Source organism: Chiloscyllium plagiosum, chromosome 37 (assembly GCF_004010195.1).
Source record: "Chiloscyllium plagiosum isolate BGI_BamShark_2017 chromosome 37, ASM401019v2, whole genome shotgun sequence".
Taxonomy (NCBI): Eukaryota; Metazoa; Chordata; class Chondrichthyes; order Orectolobiformes; family Hemiscylliidae; genus Chiloscyllium; species Chiloscyllium plagiosum.
In genome coordinates this window covers 34,236,152-34,254,852 of record NC_057746.1, presented here as the reverse complement: position 1 = coordinate 34,254,852, position 18,701 = coordinate 34,236,152, and the positions used below count along the sequence as shown (strand labels likewise).

General features: G+C 47.8%; 1 protein-coding gene across 1 annotated transcript in view; it reads left to right on the top strand.

The window, feature by feature from the left end:
• LOC122541568 (POU domain, class 5, transcription factor 3-like) overlaps positions 1 to 12,474 on the top strand; it is a 13,177-nt gene extending 703 nt beyond the window's left edge. Inside the window, exons 2-5 of the mRNA XM_043678400.1 lie at positions 4,184 to 4,295; positions 7,330 to 7,460; positions 9,450 to 9,614; positions 12,160 to 12,474. Coding sequence (XP_043534335.1) covers positions 4,184 to 4,295; positions 7,330 to 7,460; positions 9,450 to 9,614; positions 12,160 to 12,474 — 723 coding nt within the window. The remainder of the gene's footprint in view (positions 1 to 4,183; positions 4,296 to 7,329; positions 7,461 to 9,449; positions 9,615 to 12,159) is intronic.
• Positions 12,475 to 18,701: the final 6,227 nt, after the last annotated feature.

The following is an 18,701-nucleotide window of genomic DNA, read 5'->3' as shown; positions in this document are numbered from 1 at the left end:
ACCCCTACCCCTACCCCTCCCTCACCCCTCCCCCTCACTATTGTGCGTCTGCCTACAGCAGCAGCAGCAGTTCAAGAAGGCAATTAACCTTTTCAAGGGGGCAACTAGGGATGGGCAATAAATGCTGGGTCCAGGCACCCACGTTCCACAAGTGTATCAAAGCCTGTAGGTATGTGAGATCCAACCCAAAACGAAGCGGGTGGGGGATGGTTTGGAGTATGTTGTGAGATCTGGGCTGACTGGTCACTGTAGAGAGAGAGTGTGTGCTACAGAGTCCCAATAGAAGTCAAGGCTTTTAGAGATTTTTTTCCCTCAGGGAGTAGATGATGTCATGTCTGAACTGCAATCACTCAGGAGCTGAACAATGTGTTTGTAATGTCGAGTCCAATATTTCAGCTACCTTTCAGAAAGGGGGTGAATTTCAAAGTTTTTTAAATCTTTTCTGGAATTCTACCTGCGACTTAGCTGGCTGTCTTGAGTCAGGAGTAGGAGCAGGGAGGAGAGGAATTTAAAGACAACATTCCAACTGTATTTCTAGTGTTTTTGTTTGGGACGGAGGGAGGGGGTTGTGTGTCTGAGGGGGGTGTTAGTTGTGGGAAGGGAATTTGACGAGACTTTCTGTTCTGTCAGACTTGGCTCTTGCTTCGAAGTCAGACGCTTGTGTGTTTGAGCCTTTCTCTGGAGATAGGATTTGGAGATACCGGTGTTGGGCTGGGGTGCCTAAAGTTTAAAATAAAATCACACACCACCAGGTTATAGTCCAACAGGTTTAATTGGAAGCATTAGCTTTCGGAGCGCTGCTCCTTCATCAGGTGGTTTCCAATTAAACCTGTTGGACTATAACCTGGTGTTGTGTGATTTTTTATCTCCGCAGGTAGGGAGACAGAGCCCAGGCTGATTCTCCCAAGTGCAGGGCAGAGGGAATGCTACACTCTCAGAGGTGCTACACTGTCCGATTCGAAGCGAAATGAAATCCTTGGAGATTGCATCCGGAAAACTGCGCTGTTTTTGGTCTCTTTATCTCAAGAACGATATTATTGTCATCGAGGGAGGGCAATGTCGGATCGCCAGATTTGTTCCCGGGCTGGCAGGACTGGACTATGAAGAGAAACTGAACAAAATGGGTCTGTGTTCTCTGAAAGTTTCAAAGAATGAGAGGTGATCTCATTAAAACTTACAAAATGCTTAAAGAGATAGGCAGACAGGTGAGTTTCCCCAGTTAGGGAATAACTAATGGACTACATTCGCTGTTAATTTTAAAATCAATTTTCTGTTTATTTGTTCACGGTTTGCTGATTGATTCCCCTTCGGGAAGATGAGATGTTGCCCCCTTGAACCACTGCAGTCCCCCTGGGTGGATTGTGAGCCACAATGAGGGAGGGAATTCCAGGATTGTGACCCGGTTACACTGAGGGAACACAGATATATTTCCATGTCAGGGTGGGGGACTAGCACGGGGGGGGTTAGAGTTGTCTTTTTAGGTGGGTTGTGGGTTTGGAAGGTGCTGCCAGAGAAGCGCTCAGTGATTTCTGCAGTGCACCTTGGAGAGAGTAGACCTGCTGCAGATTTGAAAGGTGCTGCAGAAACCTGGCTGCGGTTGTATGTGCCAGACACACGATACAAAGCTGTGGGGGTGGTTCTAGCTGCACTCTCCTTGGCCTGGTAACGGCTCAGAATGAAGCTGGAGTTTATTTATCACCCAATGTTGCCTGGCTCGGTGTACAGGGATTCACTGTGGTCGGTGGGTGAACGAGCTTCCAAACAAACCTGTTGGACTATAATCTGGTGTGGTGTGATTTTTAACCCCAGCACCACCCAACAGTGCACGGGGGGGTCCCGCACTGGGATCCATGCTCAGCTACACGTCCCTGACTCGGGAGCATGTTGGGTCATGTCTGAAGCCGATATGAAATGGTTTGACAGTGAACTTTGGTCCCTGTCTCTGGTCTTTACCCTCCTTGCTCAATGTAAGAACGCTGAGAAACCTCCTTGTGTAGACAAATACAGGTGCAGAGCCAGCCACGTGTATCACTTGGATCTAGGGCCTCACACGGTTGCTCGGCTCAGTCCAGGTAAAACTAACCAACCCACAGCAGTGGTCTGAATTTTTAAAGACAGCATTAGTTTCGGCTGACCTTGCTAATGTTGCCTAGCGTCCGCCCTGTGCAATGTATGTCTCTATCTAAAGTCTTTCTGATCTCTACATCCTTGCTCACTCTGCTCTGCCTGTACTGCTCATAAACAAAGCTTTTCAGTATACTTCAGCACAATGGACAATAAATCAATCAATCGATAAAGCGAGGGCTGGATTACTAAAGGAAGCTTTGAAAATGCAGGAGGAACTCAGCAGGTCTGGCAGCGCCTGTGGAGAGGGAAACAGAGTGACTGTTTCCAGTTCCAGTGTGACTGGTCTTCCGTTTTAAATTCGAAATGTTCGCTCTGTCATGGAGCTGCTGAGTTTCTCCAGCATTGTCGGGGTTTGGTTCAGATTTCCAGCATCAGCAGTATTTTGCTTTTATGCCAGTTATGGTGAGCCTGTACAGGAGCCCCAGTTCAGCTTCTGCTGGATTACATTGACCAGTTCCGGGTGCCACACTTTGGGAAGGAAAACATTGGGAAAAGGGTGCACAAAAAATTCACAGCGATAGTTAGTTGCATGGATATTTTGGAAGAGGTGATCTTCTCCATAGAGAAGAGAAGTCGGGAGGAAGTGTGATATTCAGCATCAGGGAGGTTCTGGAGAGAGTGGATAGCGGGAACATTCCCCGTGATTGGAATGGTGGAGAAGCCGGTGAGAGAGATTTAAGATGAAAGGGAACTAGAGTTATCACCGGGGAAGATGATTTTCACGCCGAGTGGCTCGGTTCTGCAGGACACTATGCAAAGATTCAAGGCTTTTCGGAAAGGATTGGGTTATAATTGGAAGAGAAATTGACAGGGCTATGGGAGAAGGCAGGCATGTTGTACCAGCTTGAGTTGCTCATTGAGAATCCAGTATGTACATAGTGGGCTGAATGGCCTTTCATTTTTACAATTATCTCCACACCTGTACTCAAGAGAGTGTATGAGACAGTTTGATCAGTGAGGGTGAGTGCCAGGGTGGTTTCCAGTGAGTGGGTGTGTGGACTAGCCCTTTGCGCCGAGAGATCAGGAGTGTGAGAGCTGAACTGTTTGAAATGTAGGACAGGACAGAGAGACAGACAAAGACTGAGAAATTGTCCTCCCAACTGAAGAGTCTGGACCTAGTGATCCTGGGTCAGAACAGAGGTCAGCCATTTCAGACCAAGAGGAGGTGAAATACTGGATAAAAGCAAATTACTGCGGATGCTGGAATCTGAAACCCAAAGAGAAAATGATGGAAAATCTCAACAGGTCTGGCAGCATCTGTAAGGAGAGAAAAGAGCTTTGACAAAGGGTAAGTTAGACTCAAAACGTCAGCTCTTTTCTCTCCTTACAGGTGCTGCCAGACCTGCTGAGATTTTCCAGCATTTTCTCTCTTTGGGAGGTGAAATACATTTGAGGATTTTGAATTTTTGAGTGATTGCATTGCCAGAGGACAGTGGTTCAGTGGGATTGATGCCAAGGTAGATACATTTTGAATGCTTTGGGACTTTGAGAGTAAATCTTTAATTAATCAGGTTTGCCTGCAGTCTGGACTTGAGCCATTTGCTCTGAAATAAATGGTGACTATCTCTCTTATTTACATAAAACCCGACAAAACATCGGGCAACAGATGACCTGATGATCATCTCATTGTTGTTTTGTGAAGTCTTTTTGTGCGGAATTAGTTTCCTACATTATAATAGTTTTTGCATCTGGAGGTAGGAAGGAGCTTTAGCCTCTGAGAAATATTCAGAAGCTGTGAAAAGTGCAATTTAAGATCGCTATCATCCATTCGTGACGGCTTACTGTAAGAAGGGGGCCACTTGGCTCACTGAGTGTCCAATGGTTTCTCCTTGCTCTGTAGATTTGTTTAGGAAAGACTGAAGTCAGCCAATTGAGGGTGGGGGGGAATTATAGGGATGGATACTCCAAGTACAATTGACAACTTGTCCACTCCGTTGGGAAAGGTGGGCCAAGGTGAAACGTCCTGTGAGGGAGAAAGCGTGCAGTGATTTAACAGCAGAGCAGTAACAGCTGGTAACTTTTCCTTCTCATTTTTTTTTGCTGTTTGATGCTATAGGAGACACCCACTTCCGAGGATTTGGAGCAGTTTGCTAAAGAACTGAAGAAGAAGAGGATTATTCTGGGGTTCACACAGGCTGAGGTGGGCCTGGCTCTGGGAGCTCTGTACGGTGGGTCCTAGATGTGTTCGACGGAGCTGGATTTTAAAAAGGATTCAGTAGAATATATTTAAATAAAAAGCAGCTGGGGGGAGGTGGGAGGTGGTGACTGCTAAACTGGTTTCCTTTTGGTGAGAATCTTCTGCTTTGGTGTCAGTTGTGGGCTGACGGTGCCTCTCGAGAAAATCTAATTCCATTTTGGAGAAAATGGATGTGAGTTAGAGACTTTAATCTTGTCGTAGACTTAACTTCTGAATGGAGTGAGTCCTGGCCCAAGTGATTAGATCACGGCCTATGAACCGCTTGCTTGTGTTGCAATATTTTTAAAAGCCCTGCACTTTGTGCTCCTGGAAATGGGTTGAGTGGAAAACACAGCCCGGGAAAAGGCCCATCCTGTCCAACTTTGGCCTTTCTGCTCCACTCAAGCCTCCCCCTATCTTTCCTCATCTACATCTAACATCATGAACCTGTCAAAGGTAGCCCTGGGCCTGGTAGCTCGGAGGTTAGCACTGCTGCCTCACAGCACCAAGGGACCCAAGCTCAGTTCCAGCCTCCGGGGACTGTCTGTGTGGAATTTGTATGTTCTCCCTCTGTCTGCACGAGTTTCCTCCCACAGTCCGGAGGTGAGCAGGTTGGGTGGATTGGCTGTGCCAAATTGCCCGTAGTGTGCAGGCTAGGTGGGTTAGCTGTGAAAAATGCAGAGTTATGGTAGGGGAGTGGGTCTGGATGGGATGCCCTTCAGAGGGTTAGCATTGACTTGATGGGCCAAATGGCCTACTACCACACGGCAGGGATTCTATGTTTTTTTTTAAAAGATTGTGGTTACGTTTCTATATATTCACAACTTCAAGTGAATCGTGGGAATCAATGTTAATCCAGAGTTAGGTTCCTTTGCTTTGTCTGGAATAACTTGAAAAATAAATCACTGAATATAACAGACATGCAACAACATCAACAGACCCTTAAGCACAGGCCTTGATGGCTTCTGTCCTACCCATCAGCAACCTGAACCCCAGCCCAGCCTGTCACACTCCGTCTCTGACTCCAGGTTTAAAGTGACGATTAGCCCTGAGTCGTGCAGACTTACCCACTTTTTGTGTCTGTGCCTGTGTGTCTGTCTCTCTCCTCCTCACAAAATGATATTAACCTGGAAACTGTCATTATAACACAACGGCATTTGAACTGATCAGCGTAAGTAGGGCTGATGTGAAATACAGACAGGGTCTAGATCAGAGTGGTGCTGGAAAAGCACAGCAGGTCAGGCAGCATCCGAGGAGCAAGCGAATTGACGTTTCGGGCTGTCTTTCCTTCCCCATCACATCCTCCTGTAGCATCCCCTTCAGTAATCCGTGACCGATTTCCTTCATCCATTTGGTGCAGGATCAACTTCCATGTTCTCCTCGTGCTTTCGGAAATTCAGAAGCAGCCTCTTTATTCCAACTGATTTGTTGCTGACTGTTTTATATTGACAGCCTCTTCCTCTGTACCACTCTTATCAAAACCTTTGTGAATTTGAATAACCTTGATTAGATCCCTCCTCCAGCACCTTTACTTCTGGGAGAAAGGACTCACGGTCTGACTTGTACATCACCCATTTCTGGTCGAATCCTCATTAGCTGAGCCTGCACCCAGCCTGGTGCCTCTGTCCTTTCTACAACACAGTGACCCGAACCACACTCAGTCAGACCTCACTGAGAGCCAAGCCAGCTTTAGAGAAACCTTCTCACATTTCAATACTGTCCCTTGAGAAATTAGCTAGGAGAAAGTGAGGACTGCAGATGCTGGAGATCAGAGCTGGAAAATGTGTTGCTGGAAAAGCGCAGCAGGTCAGGCAGCATCAAAGGAGCAAGGGCTTATGCCCGAAACGTTGGTTCTCCTGCTCCTTTGATGCTGCCTGACCTGTAACACATATTTCAGCCTTGAGAAATCAGGCCTGGTCCTGCCCCAGCCAGCTGCTGGCCAATATCCTTACTACTCATCTATGAAGGGAACTGCAGTGAGTGCTTGCCTGCTGTGCACTGACCTTGTTGGGGTAGGATACAGGCATGGGTTAGAGGGTGGTGGGGGGAACCTCCCAGGTGACCCTTTCTATTCTCTCCCCACCCCCTCCCTCATTGCTCCATGTGTGATTGCCGAGCTGGAGCTAACCCAGGGGTGTACTGAGGCTGTCCTATTTCACCCAGTGCCCTGTGGGAATGTGTGCTGCAGCAGTAAGGAGGAAGGGGAGGGGGGATAGATGGGTGGTGGTGGGAGCAGAGGCTTTAAGTGATGTGTGTCTGTGTGTGTGTCTGTGTGTGTGTCTGTGTGTGTGTCTGGGTGTGTGTCTGTGTTGTGTTGGACAAAATTAAAAATCACACAACGCCAGGTTATAGTCCAACAGGTGTACATGGAAGTTCGGGCTTTCAGAGTAGGAATTTATAAAACGTCACATGGATTGACTGCTTACAAGCTCTTTCTCTCTTTTTCTCTTTTTCTATTTCTCTCTCTCTCTCTCTCTCTCTTTCCTTCTCTCTCTCTCTCTTTCCTTCTCTCTCTCTCTCTCTCTATCTGCATCCATCCCTCCACCCACAGCCCTGATGGTGTTGTCAGTGGTGCAGTGTCCTATCCTGGGCCATTGCTGAATCCCAGCCTCGGTACACCGTGTCCTTCTGTTTAATTTGAGGGGGGGTTTACTCATTGAGTTTACTCAGTGACGGCCATTGGTCAGTTTGGTGGCCACTGTCTGGACTCGGGAATCCCATTGGAATCCCTGCTCCGTGCTCCTGATCAAAGGAAACAGGTCAGTGGTTTTGAGTAGCAGGATCCCACAGCGAGTGTCCCAATGACCCAGGTGTTGTCAGTGATCTTGGTTGAGGCGGAAACGCTGGATGTCCAGGCTTGGGTGGAGTTGGGGAGTGAGTGTGAGTCTCCCTCGGTGCTGCTCCTGGGGAGAGTCCCTCCTGAATCTGCCAGCAGAGACTGGGAGGGGAGAGTGCCACTCACTGGAGACACTCCAGAGGAAGGGGCCAGCTGGTTCTCAAGCCCGTTCTTTCTGCTTCCCCTCCAGGCAAGATGTTCAGCCAGACCACCATCTGCAGGTTCGAAGCCCTGCAGCTGAGCTACAAGAACATGTGCAAGCTGAAACCCCTACTGCAGCGGTGGCTGGAGGAGGCTAATGACACCGAGAACTTTCAAGAGGTGAGTGGGAAGGGAGCTCACTTCCAGCTTTCCCTGGGCTCGCTCACCAACGTCACCCAAACCCCACTCTAATCGATTCTTCTCCACCTAAAGGCCTCCCGTCAGCACCTCCCAAACCTGCAGCCTCCTCGGCACATAGCAGGATAAATCGGCGATGCACCTCACAGTCAAATAGCTGGCCGATACACACGTTTTTTTCTGAAGGACAAGGGGAGCAGGAAGATGGGATCAGCACCATCTGTATGTGTCCCTCCAGCTCTCTCTCATCTATATCCTCATGTCCCTCCACAGACAGAAATCTGCTGTTTCTAACCTGGTCTGGCCCATGTGGGACTTAGGACCCCGCGGTAAATGTGGTTGACTGTAATTGCCTTCTGACCAGGGCAATTAGGACTGGGCTACAAATTTCCCTGGAGTGTTAGAGGCTGAGGGGTGACCTTATAGAGGTTTATAAAATCATGAGGGGCACGGATAGGGTAAATAGACAAAGTCTTTTCCCTGGGGTCAGTCCAGAACTAGAGGGCATAGGTTTAGAGTAAGATGGGAAAGATGTAAAAGAGACCTAAGGGTCAACTTTTTCACACAGAGGGTGGTACATGTATGGAATGAGCTGCCAGAGGAAGAGGTGGAGGCTGGTACAATTATAACTTTTAACAGCATCTGGATGGGTATATGAATAGGAAGGGTTTGGAGGAATGTGGGCCTAATGCTGGCAAATGGGACTGGATTAGGTAGGGATGTCTGGTCAGCATGGACCAGTGGGACCGAAGGGTGTGTCTCCATGCTGTATGTCTCTCTGACTCTATAACACCCATGGCCTGTGAAAGAATAAATAAACCATTCACCGTTCCTTCAGTGGGGCTGGGTCCCAGTCCTGGAATTCCCTCCCTAAGGGACATTGTGGGTCTACCCACAGCACATGGACTGCAGCGGTTCAAGGAGGCAGCTCACCCCCACCTCCTCCAGGGGGGGCAACTAGGGACAGGGCAGTAAATGCAGCTCACCCCCACCTTCTCAAGGGGGGCAATTAGGGACAGGGGCAGTAAATGCAGCTCACCCCCACCTTCTCAAGGTGGGGCAACTAGGGACAGGGGTAATAAATTCTGACCTTTCCTGCAAAGGCCAGTGAATGAATGGAACAAGAAGATGTTGAGCCCCAGACTGGGCTCAGGGCAGTGACCTGGGCGGGTTTTCAGACCTTTCCCCTTGTGGGTCAGTCAGTCGCTATCTGCTGTCTGTTTGGGCAATGTATCTGTTTCCAAAGCTGAGCGCAGTGGAGGGGGTGCTGGGCAGATACTGAATTTGTTTAGTGCTCATTTGTAGATAGTAAGAACATTAGAGAGTGGTCGATTACTCCTGCATTCAGCCCCTCAAGCTGCTCTGCTTTCAATAGGTGGCTCATCATTGACTTCCAATATCCCAGCCTGCTCCTGGTCACACTCTCACGCAGTCCTCGGACTCGGAGTGATCTACCCAACCAGGTTCCATTCAGGAAGGAGCTTGACCAGAACCCGGTACAGTATTCCCCCTTCCTCCTGAACATCAGCCGGATCATTTTTTTTTTTTCGAAAAAACTCCTGTGCTCTCCAAGGGAATCCCACCTTTCCAGCTGAACTGACGAGAGCAGGTACAGGATTGGATAGATGGCCCGAAGGGTTGTTACTTGCCCATCCCATGTGTTCATCCTCGTGTAATTCGGGATTGTGGTTGGAGGCAAGAGAGTGTCAAATCTGTCTGCCCACCTTGTCTCTCCCCACCCCACCCCCCCACCCAATTGCATGTATGCCTCATGTGAAGGTGGGGTTGTGATGCCCACCACAGTCGCTCAGCTGATCAGACGTTTCTACTCCAGGGTTCACCTGCAAACAATCAAACCGGGCAGGAGGGCTCATCTTTTGCTCTTCAGGGTGGAGAATGCACGTACATCTCTCTGGTTTAAAAACGATTAAGCTACCCATTTTGACGCCCCTGCTTTCCTGTGTTGAGCAGCTGTGCAGCATCGAACAGAGGCTGGCCCCCAGCCGAAAGAGAAAGCAGCGCACCAGCATCGACAATAACCTGAGGGAGGCGCTGGAGTCCGCCTTCCTGAAGTGTCCGAAACCGTCCGCTCAGGAGCTCGGCCAAATCGCAGACAACCTCATACTGGAGAAAGATGTAAGGAGGGTCACGTGGTGGCAGTGGTGGGTGAGGTACTGACAGCCGAGGGAGACTGTGGGAGAATTACAAGCAAAACAGGTGAATTCTGGCTTTTTCAACAACAATGTGCATTTGTGTAGCGTCTTTTTAACGTAATACCACATTCCCAAGGCACTTCACAGGACGGTTAAGCAACATCCCAGACACCAAGCCTCAGAGGATGGTACCACACTGTGAGGGGCTGTTTGGGCTCTCAGACCTGTATCCCTAGATGAACCCCTCTTCTCTTTTTCTGTAAGCTAGTCATAGAGTCCTACAACAGGGAGACAGGCCCTTCGGCCCAAACTGGTCCATGCCGACCACAATGTCCATCCATGCTAACCCCATTTCCCTGCACTTGGCCCATGTCCTTCTAATCCTTTCCTAACCATGTATTTCTCCAAATGCCTTTTAAATATTGATAATGTACCTGCCTCAACCACTTCTGCTGGCAGCTCATTCCATATGTGTACTAACCTCTGTGTAACCTTCAACTGATGTCCTCGTGTCCTTGATTCCCCAACCCTGGGAAAAACAAAACTGAGTGCATTCATTATTTTGATTCTGCCCCTTTAAATGATTTTACAAATCTCTATTTTTTCCAAATTGCTGTTGAATCTGTTTCTCCTCCCCTCCCTCCCTATCCGACCAGGTTTCCCAATCCAGATCGCAAATCGCAGGTTCATTAATTTATAATTTCTTTTTGCCAATGATCTTAAAGCGGAGCTTTCTGATTACTAGCCTCACTCAGCGAAACCAGAGCTGGTCAGAGGAAACTATTGAAGCCTTTTACAAACCCCTTAAACTTAGCTGCCTGTCTCCTGTAGTCTCTCCACATCATTCAACACCCCAATCCCTGGTCAATTTCCTCTGCACTCTCTCCAACGCATTGGCTATGTTTTGAGGATGGAGAGGGGCTCGAGGGAGGGAATTGGAGAGCCAAGCGCAGAGATATATCCCCACCTGATGATAGAGTGAACCAACCATTAGATGTGTGATTTTAAAAAAAAAGTTTTGTTTCTTCCTGCCTTGGAAGGTATTTTCATCCCTCACAATCAATTCAACCTTCCCCATGCCCCTTCTGACAATTACTCCTCCCTCTGTCTGCACCGTACCACCACTTACAGTACCCAGGCTGTGAGCCAACTCCAGCTGAGCTTCAGAGACAGCTCACTGAGCTCAATGGAACACCTCCCATTCCACAGTCACTCAGGAGATCAGACCGGGTGTGAAATTAACTTGGTAGTTGCAGAAGGTCCAAATAAATCATGAGGAGGGAAATGACTGTACATTTACTCAAAGATCGAGCTGGGAATGTTTGAGTTTTGTTTGTAATAATGGTTTCTCTCAGTGGTAAGAGATCTTGAGGTCAGTGGTCGAGTCCTTCCCTCTGATCTAGAAGGAACAAGTCCCACTGCAGGACTCGATGGACATTGAAGGGTGTGTTTGGGTTTGTAACGTTGCCGTAAATGTGTCAGATCCTTCCGATAGACCCGGCAGCAGGTGGTGAGAATAGGAGAGTCTGCAAACTTCAGTCGTTTGCCCAGAACCATGTGCCAATCCATTGGAGGGTTTAGATCATCAGCGTTCTCTGATGGCAACAGCCATGAGCTGTCCTGCAGCTGCCTGTATTCCCAGGTCCCACACCTGCTGAATTCCAGCAAATTCGGGAGGAACCTGTGGGAAGATTCTCTTTTCCCTTGACCCCACTACTCACTTCCTGCCAACCTCTGGTACTTTCAAATGCGCACTGTCTCGCCTCCATGCCCCTTGACAGGTCACGTGAGTCTAATTTAACAACATGCGTGTCTCTCCCTCCTACCCCCCTCAGGGCTGTGTGGGAGTAACTGTACAGTCGGTTAAAGCCCGTGTGTGTGTGTGTCCCTCTCCCTCTCTCTCAGGGCTGTGTAGGGGTAGCAGTACAGTCAGTTAAAGCCCATGTGTGTGTGTCTCTCTCACTCTCTCTCAGGGCTGCATGGGGGTAACAGTACAGTCAGTTAAAGCCCGTGTGTGTGTCGTGTCCCTCTCCCCCTCTCTCAGGGCTGTGTAGGGGTAGCAGTACAGTCAGTTAAAGCCCATGTGTGTGTCTCTCTCTCCCTCTCTCTCAGGGCTGTATGGGGGTAACAGTACAGTCAGTTAAAGCCCATGTGTGTCTCTCTCCCCCTCTCTCGGGGCTGTGTGGAGGTAACAGTACAGCCAGTTAAAGCTCATGTGTGTGTGTCTCTCTCACTCTCGGGACTGTGGGGGAGGGGGGGTAACAGTACAGTCAGTTAAAGCCCATGTGTGTCTCTCTCCCCCTCTCTCGGGGCTGTGTGGGGGTAACAGTACAGCCAGTTAAAGCCCATGTGTGTGTGTCTCTCTCACTCTCTCTCAGGGCTGTGAGGGGGGGTAACAGTACAGTCAGTTAAAGCCCATGTGTGTGTGTGTGTCTCTCTCTCTCTCAGGGACTGTGGGGGAGGGGGGGTAACAGTACAGTCAGTTAAAGCCCATGTGTGTGTTTCTCTCTCTCCCCCTCCCTCGACAGGTGGTCCGGGTTTGGTTCTGTAACCGACGTCAGAAAGGGAAGCGGGCACTGTTCCACAGTGGAGAGGATTTCGAGGGACTGCCCAGGTACGGGCTGTTCTCCATGCAGCCTGCCCAGCCAGGGGTGCCCAGTCCGCTCATCCCCCAAGGGGTAGCCGTTGCCAGCATGTACACAGCCCCCTTCCAGGAGGGCAGCGTGTATCGACAGTCTGATTCAGTGTCTGCAACAATGCACTCGAGTTTGGAACTGACAGGGATCACTGGGCACAGGAGGCTGGGTCAGGGAGCACTGGAGTTGGCGCAGTCATCGCAATAGACAGTGTTTCATGTTGGTTTTCCTGAGGAAACCTTGCTCTCACAGCTGGAATGGGAGCATTTACGTGAGACAATGGAGAACTCTGCAGTGACTGCTTTTCTATTTCCATTGCATTGTCTGCTGCTGCTGCAGGAACTGATCAGGTCTCTGGTGATAGCATTGCCCAGTCACCCTCCCTGCACTCGATCCTTTAGCAACATCATCGGAATTTACTATACGTTGGGAATGAGGTATCGATGGAACCACTAGATGTGTCCGTTGTGTTTTGAAAGTGTAGTCTGTTCCAGTCGGATGCCCTCACTGCTGTTTTATGAGACTGCCCCTCACCCAGGCTCGTTCTCTCTTTCCCCACTGCCACAGCTCCTCCTAAATTCTCTTCCTCTTCCAGCCCAGGATGTGAAGACAAAGTCTGCTTTCCTCCCCCCCTCCTTTCTTCCCTCTCACCTCTCATCCACCATACCTGCAGAAATCCATTGCTCCAACCAAATCCACTTAGTATTTTCCACAGAGTCATACAACATGGAATCAGACCCTTCAGTACAACTGATCCACACCAACCAGACATCCCAGTCTGACCTAGTCATAATCCCCACCCAGGTGCCTTTTAAACATTGTAACTGTACTAACTTCCTCTGGCAGCTCATTACACACATGCACCACCCTCTGGGTGAAAGAGTTGCCCCTTGGGTCCCTTTTAAGTCTTTTTTTCTCTGATCTTAAACTTGTGCCCTCTAGTTATTAACTCCCCTACCCTGGGGAAAAGACCTAGACTATTCACCCCATCCATGACCCGCACAGTCATACATCACGGAAACAGACCCTTCAGCCCAACCAGTCCATGCTGAACACAACCCAAACTAAACTAGTCCCACCTGCCTGCTCCTGGCCCATATCCCTCCAAACCTTTCCTATCCATGTCCTTATCCAAATGTCTTTTAAACATTATGACTGTACCTACATCCACCACTTCCTCAGAAAGTTCATTCCACACACGAACCACTCTCTGTGTAAATGAAAAATTGCCCCTCATGTCTTTTTTAAAATCCTTCTCCTCTCACCTTAAAAATCTGCTCCCTAGTCTTGAACTTTCCCTCCTAGGGAAAAGATACCTGCCGTTCATCTTATCTATAACCCCGTCGTGATTTTATAAACTTTTATAACGTCATCCTCAGCCTCCCATACTCTAGGGAGACCTACCTGCTTGTTGTAAATGTCCCATCACCAACATCACCAAACTCACTTATCTATCTCACAGCTGCCTTCTGTATTTCCTACACTTTAGAAGGTTTTAATGTGTGCTCCAACACACATTTACACAGCGCCTTTAGCATGTGGTGGATGGAGGGGCGATCTAGCTGTTAGCAAGGCAAGGTTAGTACAATACTTCCCCATGGAAACATTAATAAGGAATGTTTGGGTGCTGGGTTGGGAATGGGTGAGGGGGAGGGTTGGAGTAGTGGGCTGTTTGTACCATGGACAGGAGATGACCAGGAGCAGGAAGGAACACAGGAAACCACTGGAGAATGTGAGATTGGGGTTTACACATTTGGATGGGAACTATCACTGTGTTTGTGTGGAAATGCAATGCTTTGAACTGCATTGGAAGGGTTATCTGCCTCTTCGTTGTTGCAATTTAAGGTAAGCGCTGCTCAGTGTCTGTTGCATTAGGAATTCCCGAGAGAATGTATGGGGCACTTTGTGCATTGATTAATATGGAACCCCACATGAGCAACTCGAGACAGAGCCCCTTAGTCATGTCCTTGGGATGGAAAGAGGCATTCAGCTTCCTCCAACACTTTCTATTATTCAATTGTATCCAGTCGGTTCTGTTTCCTTAACTCCTGTAATCCTTTCAAGCTTTCAAGTGACGACCTGCTTGAAGTGCCTTGGGATAATGTTGTGAATGAATGACTGGAACTGAGCTTTCAGTTTAATGGCAATTTGCTGCTACAGGCTTACCTCGCCACCTTGTGGCAAGGAGGAGTGGTGCGTGGGAAGCAAACTACCTCGGGCTCTCATAAGTTTTAACAAACCTTCTATTCAACAATGTGTTCCCATGTCTTTCTACTGGCTTTCCGTACATTTTATTTTCTAGACAGCCATTTGGGTATTTTAACCTGTTCCTGCAGGATATTCGACTTCCAACATTGCACAGTGAGAGATCGGGAGTAGCTCAGCACAAAATCTTTTATTTTTTAGAGTTTGATGGTTTTGGTTTCTAGCACAGAAATAGCATTATGTGTGGGGTTTTTTGGGGAAAAATGTAATTTTAAATAATAAAAACCTTTTGATTTTTATCTTGCACACTTTACTACCTATTCTCATTCAGTGGACAAAGTTCAAGGCCCTAGTTATTGCCTGGGAGTTTAGATGTCGCTCTCTAAGTCTCTCCCCTCCACCAACACCTTGCTCCTGGCTCTGGAGCCATGAGTATACAATGGCCATTCAGTGCAGTGGGGAGCGGGTGCTGCTGTCAGAAACATAGTCTTAAAGGTGAGACCTATGAGATGCTGGGGGCCTCAGTTTGTCCCATGGAGCAGGAGGAGATGTGGAACTACTGGAGAATGCAGAACGAGTTTACATTTGGATGGGAAATATCGCCTTGTGGTTGTGTAGAAATGCAACATTTACCAGGATATGAATTGGCATTGCAAGAATTCTCTGTGTCCTGCTTCTTTGTGGTTATATAGAATCCCTACACTGTGGGGACAGACCCTTGAGCCCAAGTCTACACTGACCCTCTGAACAGTAACCAACCCAGATCCATTTCCCCTACCCTATTGCTCTACATTTATCCCTGACTAATGTACCTGACCTACACATCGCTGAACAGTACAGGCAATGTAGTATGGCCAATTCACCTAACCTACGCATCTTTGGATCACGGGAGGAAACCGGAGCACCCGGAGGAAACCCACACAGACTACTGCCTGAGGTTGGAATTGAACCTGGGTCCTGGTGTTGTGAGGCAGCAGTGCTAACCACTGAGCCACCACACTGACCACATTAGAATCATATAATCCCTGCAGTGTGGAAACAGGCCCTTCAGCCCAACAAGTCCACACCGACCCTCTGAAGAGTAAACCACCTAGACCCATTCCCCTACCCTATTATCCGACATTTACTCCTAACCAAACATTTCTGATCACTATGGGCAATTTAGCACGGCCAATTTACCTAACCTGCTGGAATCAAATCAAGGTCCTGGCGCTGTGAGGCAGCATGCTAACCACTGAGCTACTGTGCTGCCCCATTTCGAAACAAAACTCGTCCCACCTGCCTGCGCTTGGCCCATATCCCTCCAAACATTTCCAATTCATGTATTTATCCAAATGTCTTTTAAATGTTGCAATTGTACCCACATCCATCACTTCCTGTGGATGTTCATGTAAGATTATGTTGTAAGGTGAAGGAGAGTGCAGGAATGCAGCAGTTCCAGTTTGGATTAGAATTTCCCAAGGGAATGTACGGAGTATTCACACACGGCAAGTATAGTGTGGCACCTACATTAGGGAATCGCGTTCTTGCTAATACAGGTAAGGAAAGTTTGCATCCAACAATTAACAGTCAATCACATTAAAGCCAATTCATGCTGACGAAATGTGTATTATAGCAGAATGACCTGTATGCAGAATGAACGTCCAGAGGAAGTGAAGGATGTGGGTACAGTTGCAACATGTAAAAGACATTTGGGTAAGTACATGGATAGGAACTGTCTGGAGGGATATGGACCAAGCGCAGGCAGGTAGGGCTCGTTTAGCTTGGGAACATAGCATGGACTGGTTGGGCCAAAGGATGTGTTTCTGTACTGTATGACTCATGTCTTTAGCTCTCCAGCCTCCACCTGGAGAATTCTCTCTCTTAAGCTTTCCCAAAGAGGCCTTAGAGTTCTGGTTCATAGCTCCTTGAAAGTAGAATTGCAGGTAGATAGAATAGTGATCAAGGTGTTTGGTACATTTTCCATTATTTGTCAGAGCATTGAATACAAGAGTTGGGAGGTTATGTTGCTGCTGTATAGGACATTGGTTAGGCCACTTTTTGAATATTGTGTGCAATTCTGGTCTCCCTCCTATCAGAAAGATGTTGTGAAACTTGAAATGGTTCAGAAAAGATTTACAAAGATGTTGTCAGGGCTGGAGGATTTGAGCTACAGGAACAGGCTGAATAGGTTGGTGCTGTTTTCCTTGGAGCGTCGGAGGCTGAGGGGTGACCTTATAGAGGTTTATAAAATCATGAGGGGGATGGATGGGGGTAAAGATGCAAGGTCTTTTCCCTGAGTTGGGGGGAAGTCCAGAACTAGAGGGCAAAGGTGTAGGGAAAAAAGTTAAAAGGGACCCAAGGGTTCAACTTTTTCACTTAGATGGTGGTGCGTGTATGGAATGAGCTGCCAGAGGAAGTGATGGAGGCTGGTACAATTACAGCATTTGGAAGGTATCTGGCTGGGTGTATGAATAGGAAGGGTTTAGAGGGATATGGTCTAAATGCTGACAAATGGGACTAGATTAATTTAGCATAGCTGGTCAGCATGGACTAGTTAGATTGCAGGGTCTGTTTCCATGCTGTACATCTCCATGGCTGTAAGCTCTCTGACTCTTCAAAGGCAGCTGCTAGATGTTCTTGAAGGTGTCCACTCACTCATCTCCAACAGTGCATCGTTGCTGGGATACTGTGCTACAGGCACTGACTGCATCTTCAAACAGAGTGGGAATATGGACACAGTGTAAGAGAGAAACAGCGTGGGCAGTATTGTTTATTGAAAATGGGCAGTGACACAGCAAGAAAATTACCATGTTTCTGAGAAGGAAGCAGTTACAGTGATCACAGCAAAATTCATTAACAGTAGAGTTCACAACCAGATTGATTCTGATAAAGTAGAATCCAGGGCCATTTATAAATTTAATGTTTAACAATCACACTCTCCGATAACTAGCATACGCTGCCCACAGCTTGACCAATATACGTAGTTGTGTTTTGGTTGGTTACAGCCATGTGATCTTGTGTCCACGCACAATGACCCCTTGGAAAATTGGATAAAGTAATAAATCAGAAACAAGGCACTCATACTCCAAAGGATTTTCTTTTCGCCTCTAAGGCTCACAAATTATTTGATTTGAAAAAAAAACCAGTAAAAACATAATTCCCAAAAAGCACGGGTCAGACTCTGCAGAGGACCCAGCACACTTTGATTTACTGAAATCAAAAAGATGCCTGGCAATTAACTGTCAATCAAGATTAACTGGTGCATTCTCCATGGTATCAGGATCCACTCGGCGACCAATCAGCACTCTCAGATAGTAGAAATGCTGGCTTTCTTCTTGAATTGGTATTCTTACAAACTGCCCTGATCAGTGAAAGACGAAATGCTTCCAGAAAATGTTCTTTCTCCACCCCCTCCTCCAATACTCGATTCTGTACCAAACAATTACCTACTCAATCATCCATTCCCAAAGCCTGAATCAAAGTTTTTAATCATTAAAATGCCTGGGAATGAAGATTCTACTTATCGGACCCACTGGGTCCTGTTGCCAGGTTCCATTCTATAGTGATCTGACCACAACCCTTCCCTCACTCAAAACCACTTCGCTATGCAGTTATGGGAAGGAAAAGGAAAAGATAGGATTTAGCACCTTTCCGGACACACCTGTACTGTGTATAGTGAACCATCACTCACGCAGACTCACAGCCACTTGGCTTTACTCACAGAGATATCTCTTGTCCCCACTGTCTCTGCCTGGGATCACACTTCACCCCTTTAAAAAGGGAGGCAATGGCTTTCTGGTACTATCGCTAGACTGTTAACCCAGAGAGAGCCAGGTAACAACGTACTGGGAACACTGACTCAAATCCCGATGTGGCACATGATGGAATTTGAATTCAATAAAAGTGTGGAATTCAGAGTCTAAATGATGATCAATTGTTGGAAAACTCTATCTGGTTCACCAACGCCCTTTCGGGAAGAAAATCTGCCAATATCACTTGGCCCGGCCTACACGTGGTTGCCCTCTGGGCAATAAATGCCAGCCTAGCTAGCGACGCCCTCATCCCGTGAATGAATATAAAACCAATACCCAGGTTGAGATGAGCAGAGAGAATGAAAGCCAGTGTTCCAATCGGACCATTTCCAGGGGGAAGGGGTCATTAAAACTCCACAGGTGTGGCAGCAGAAGTAAAGAGGAAGCAAGTATTAACTGGCAGAAGATTAGACTCTGATCCTCCCTCTCTGCAGG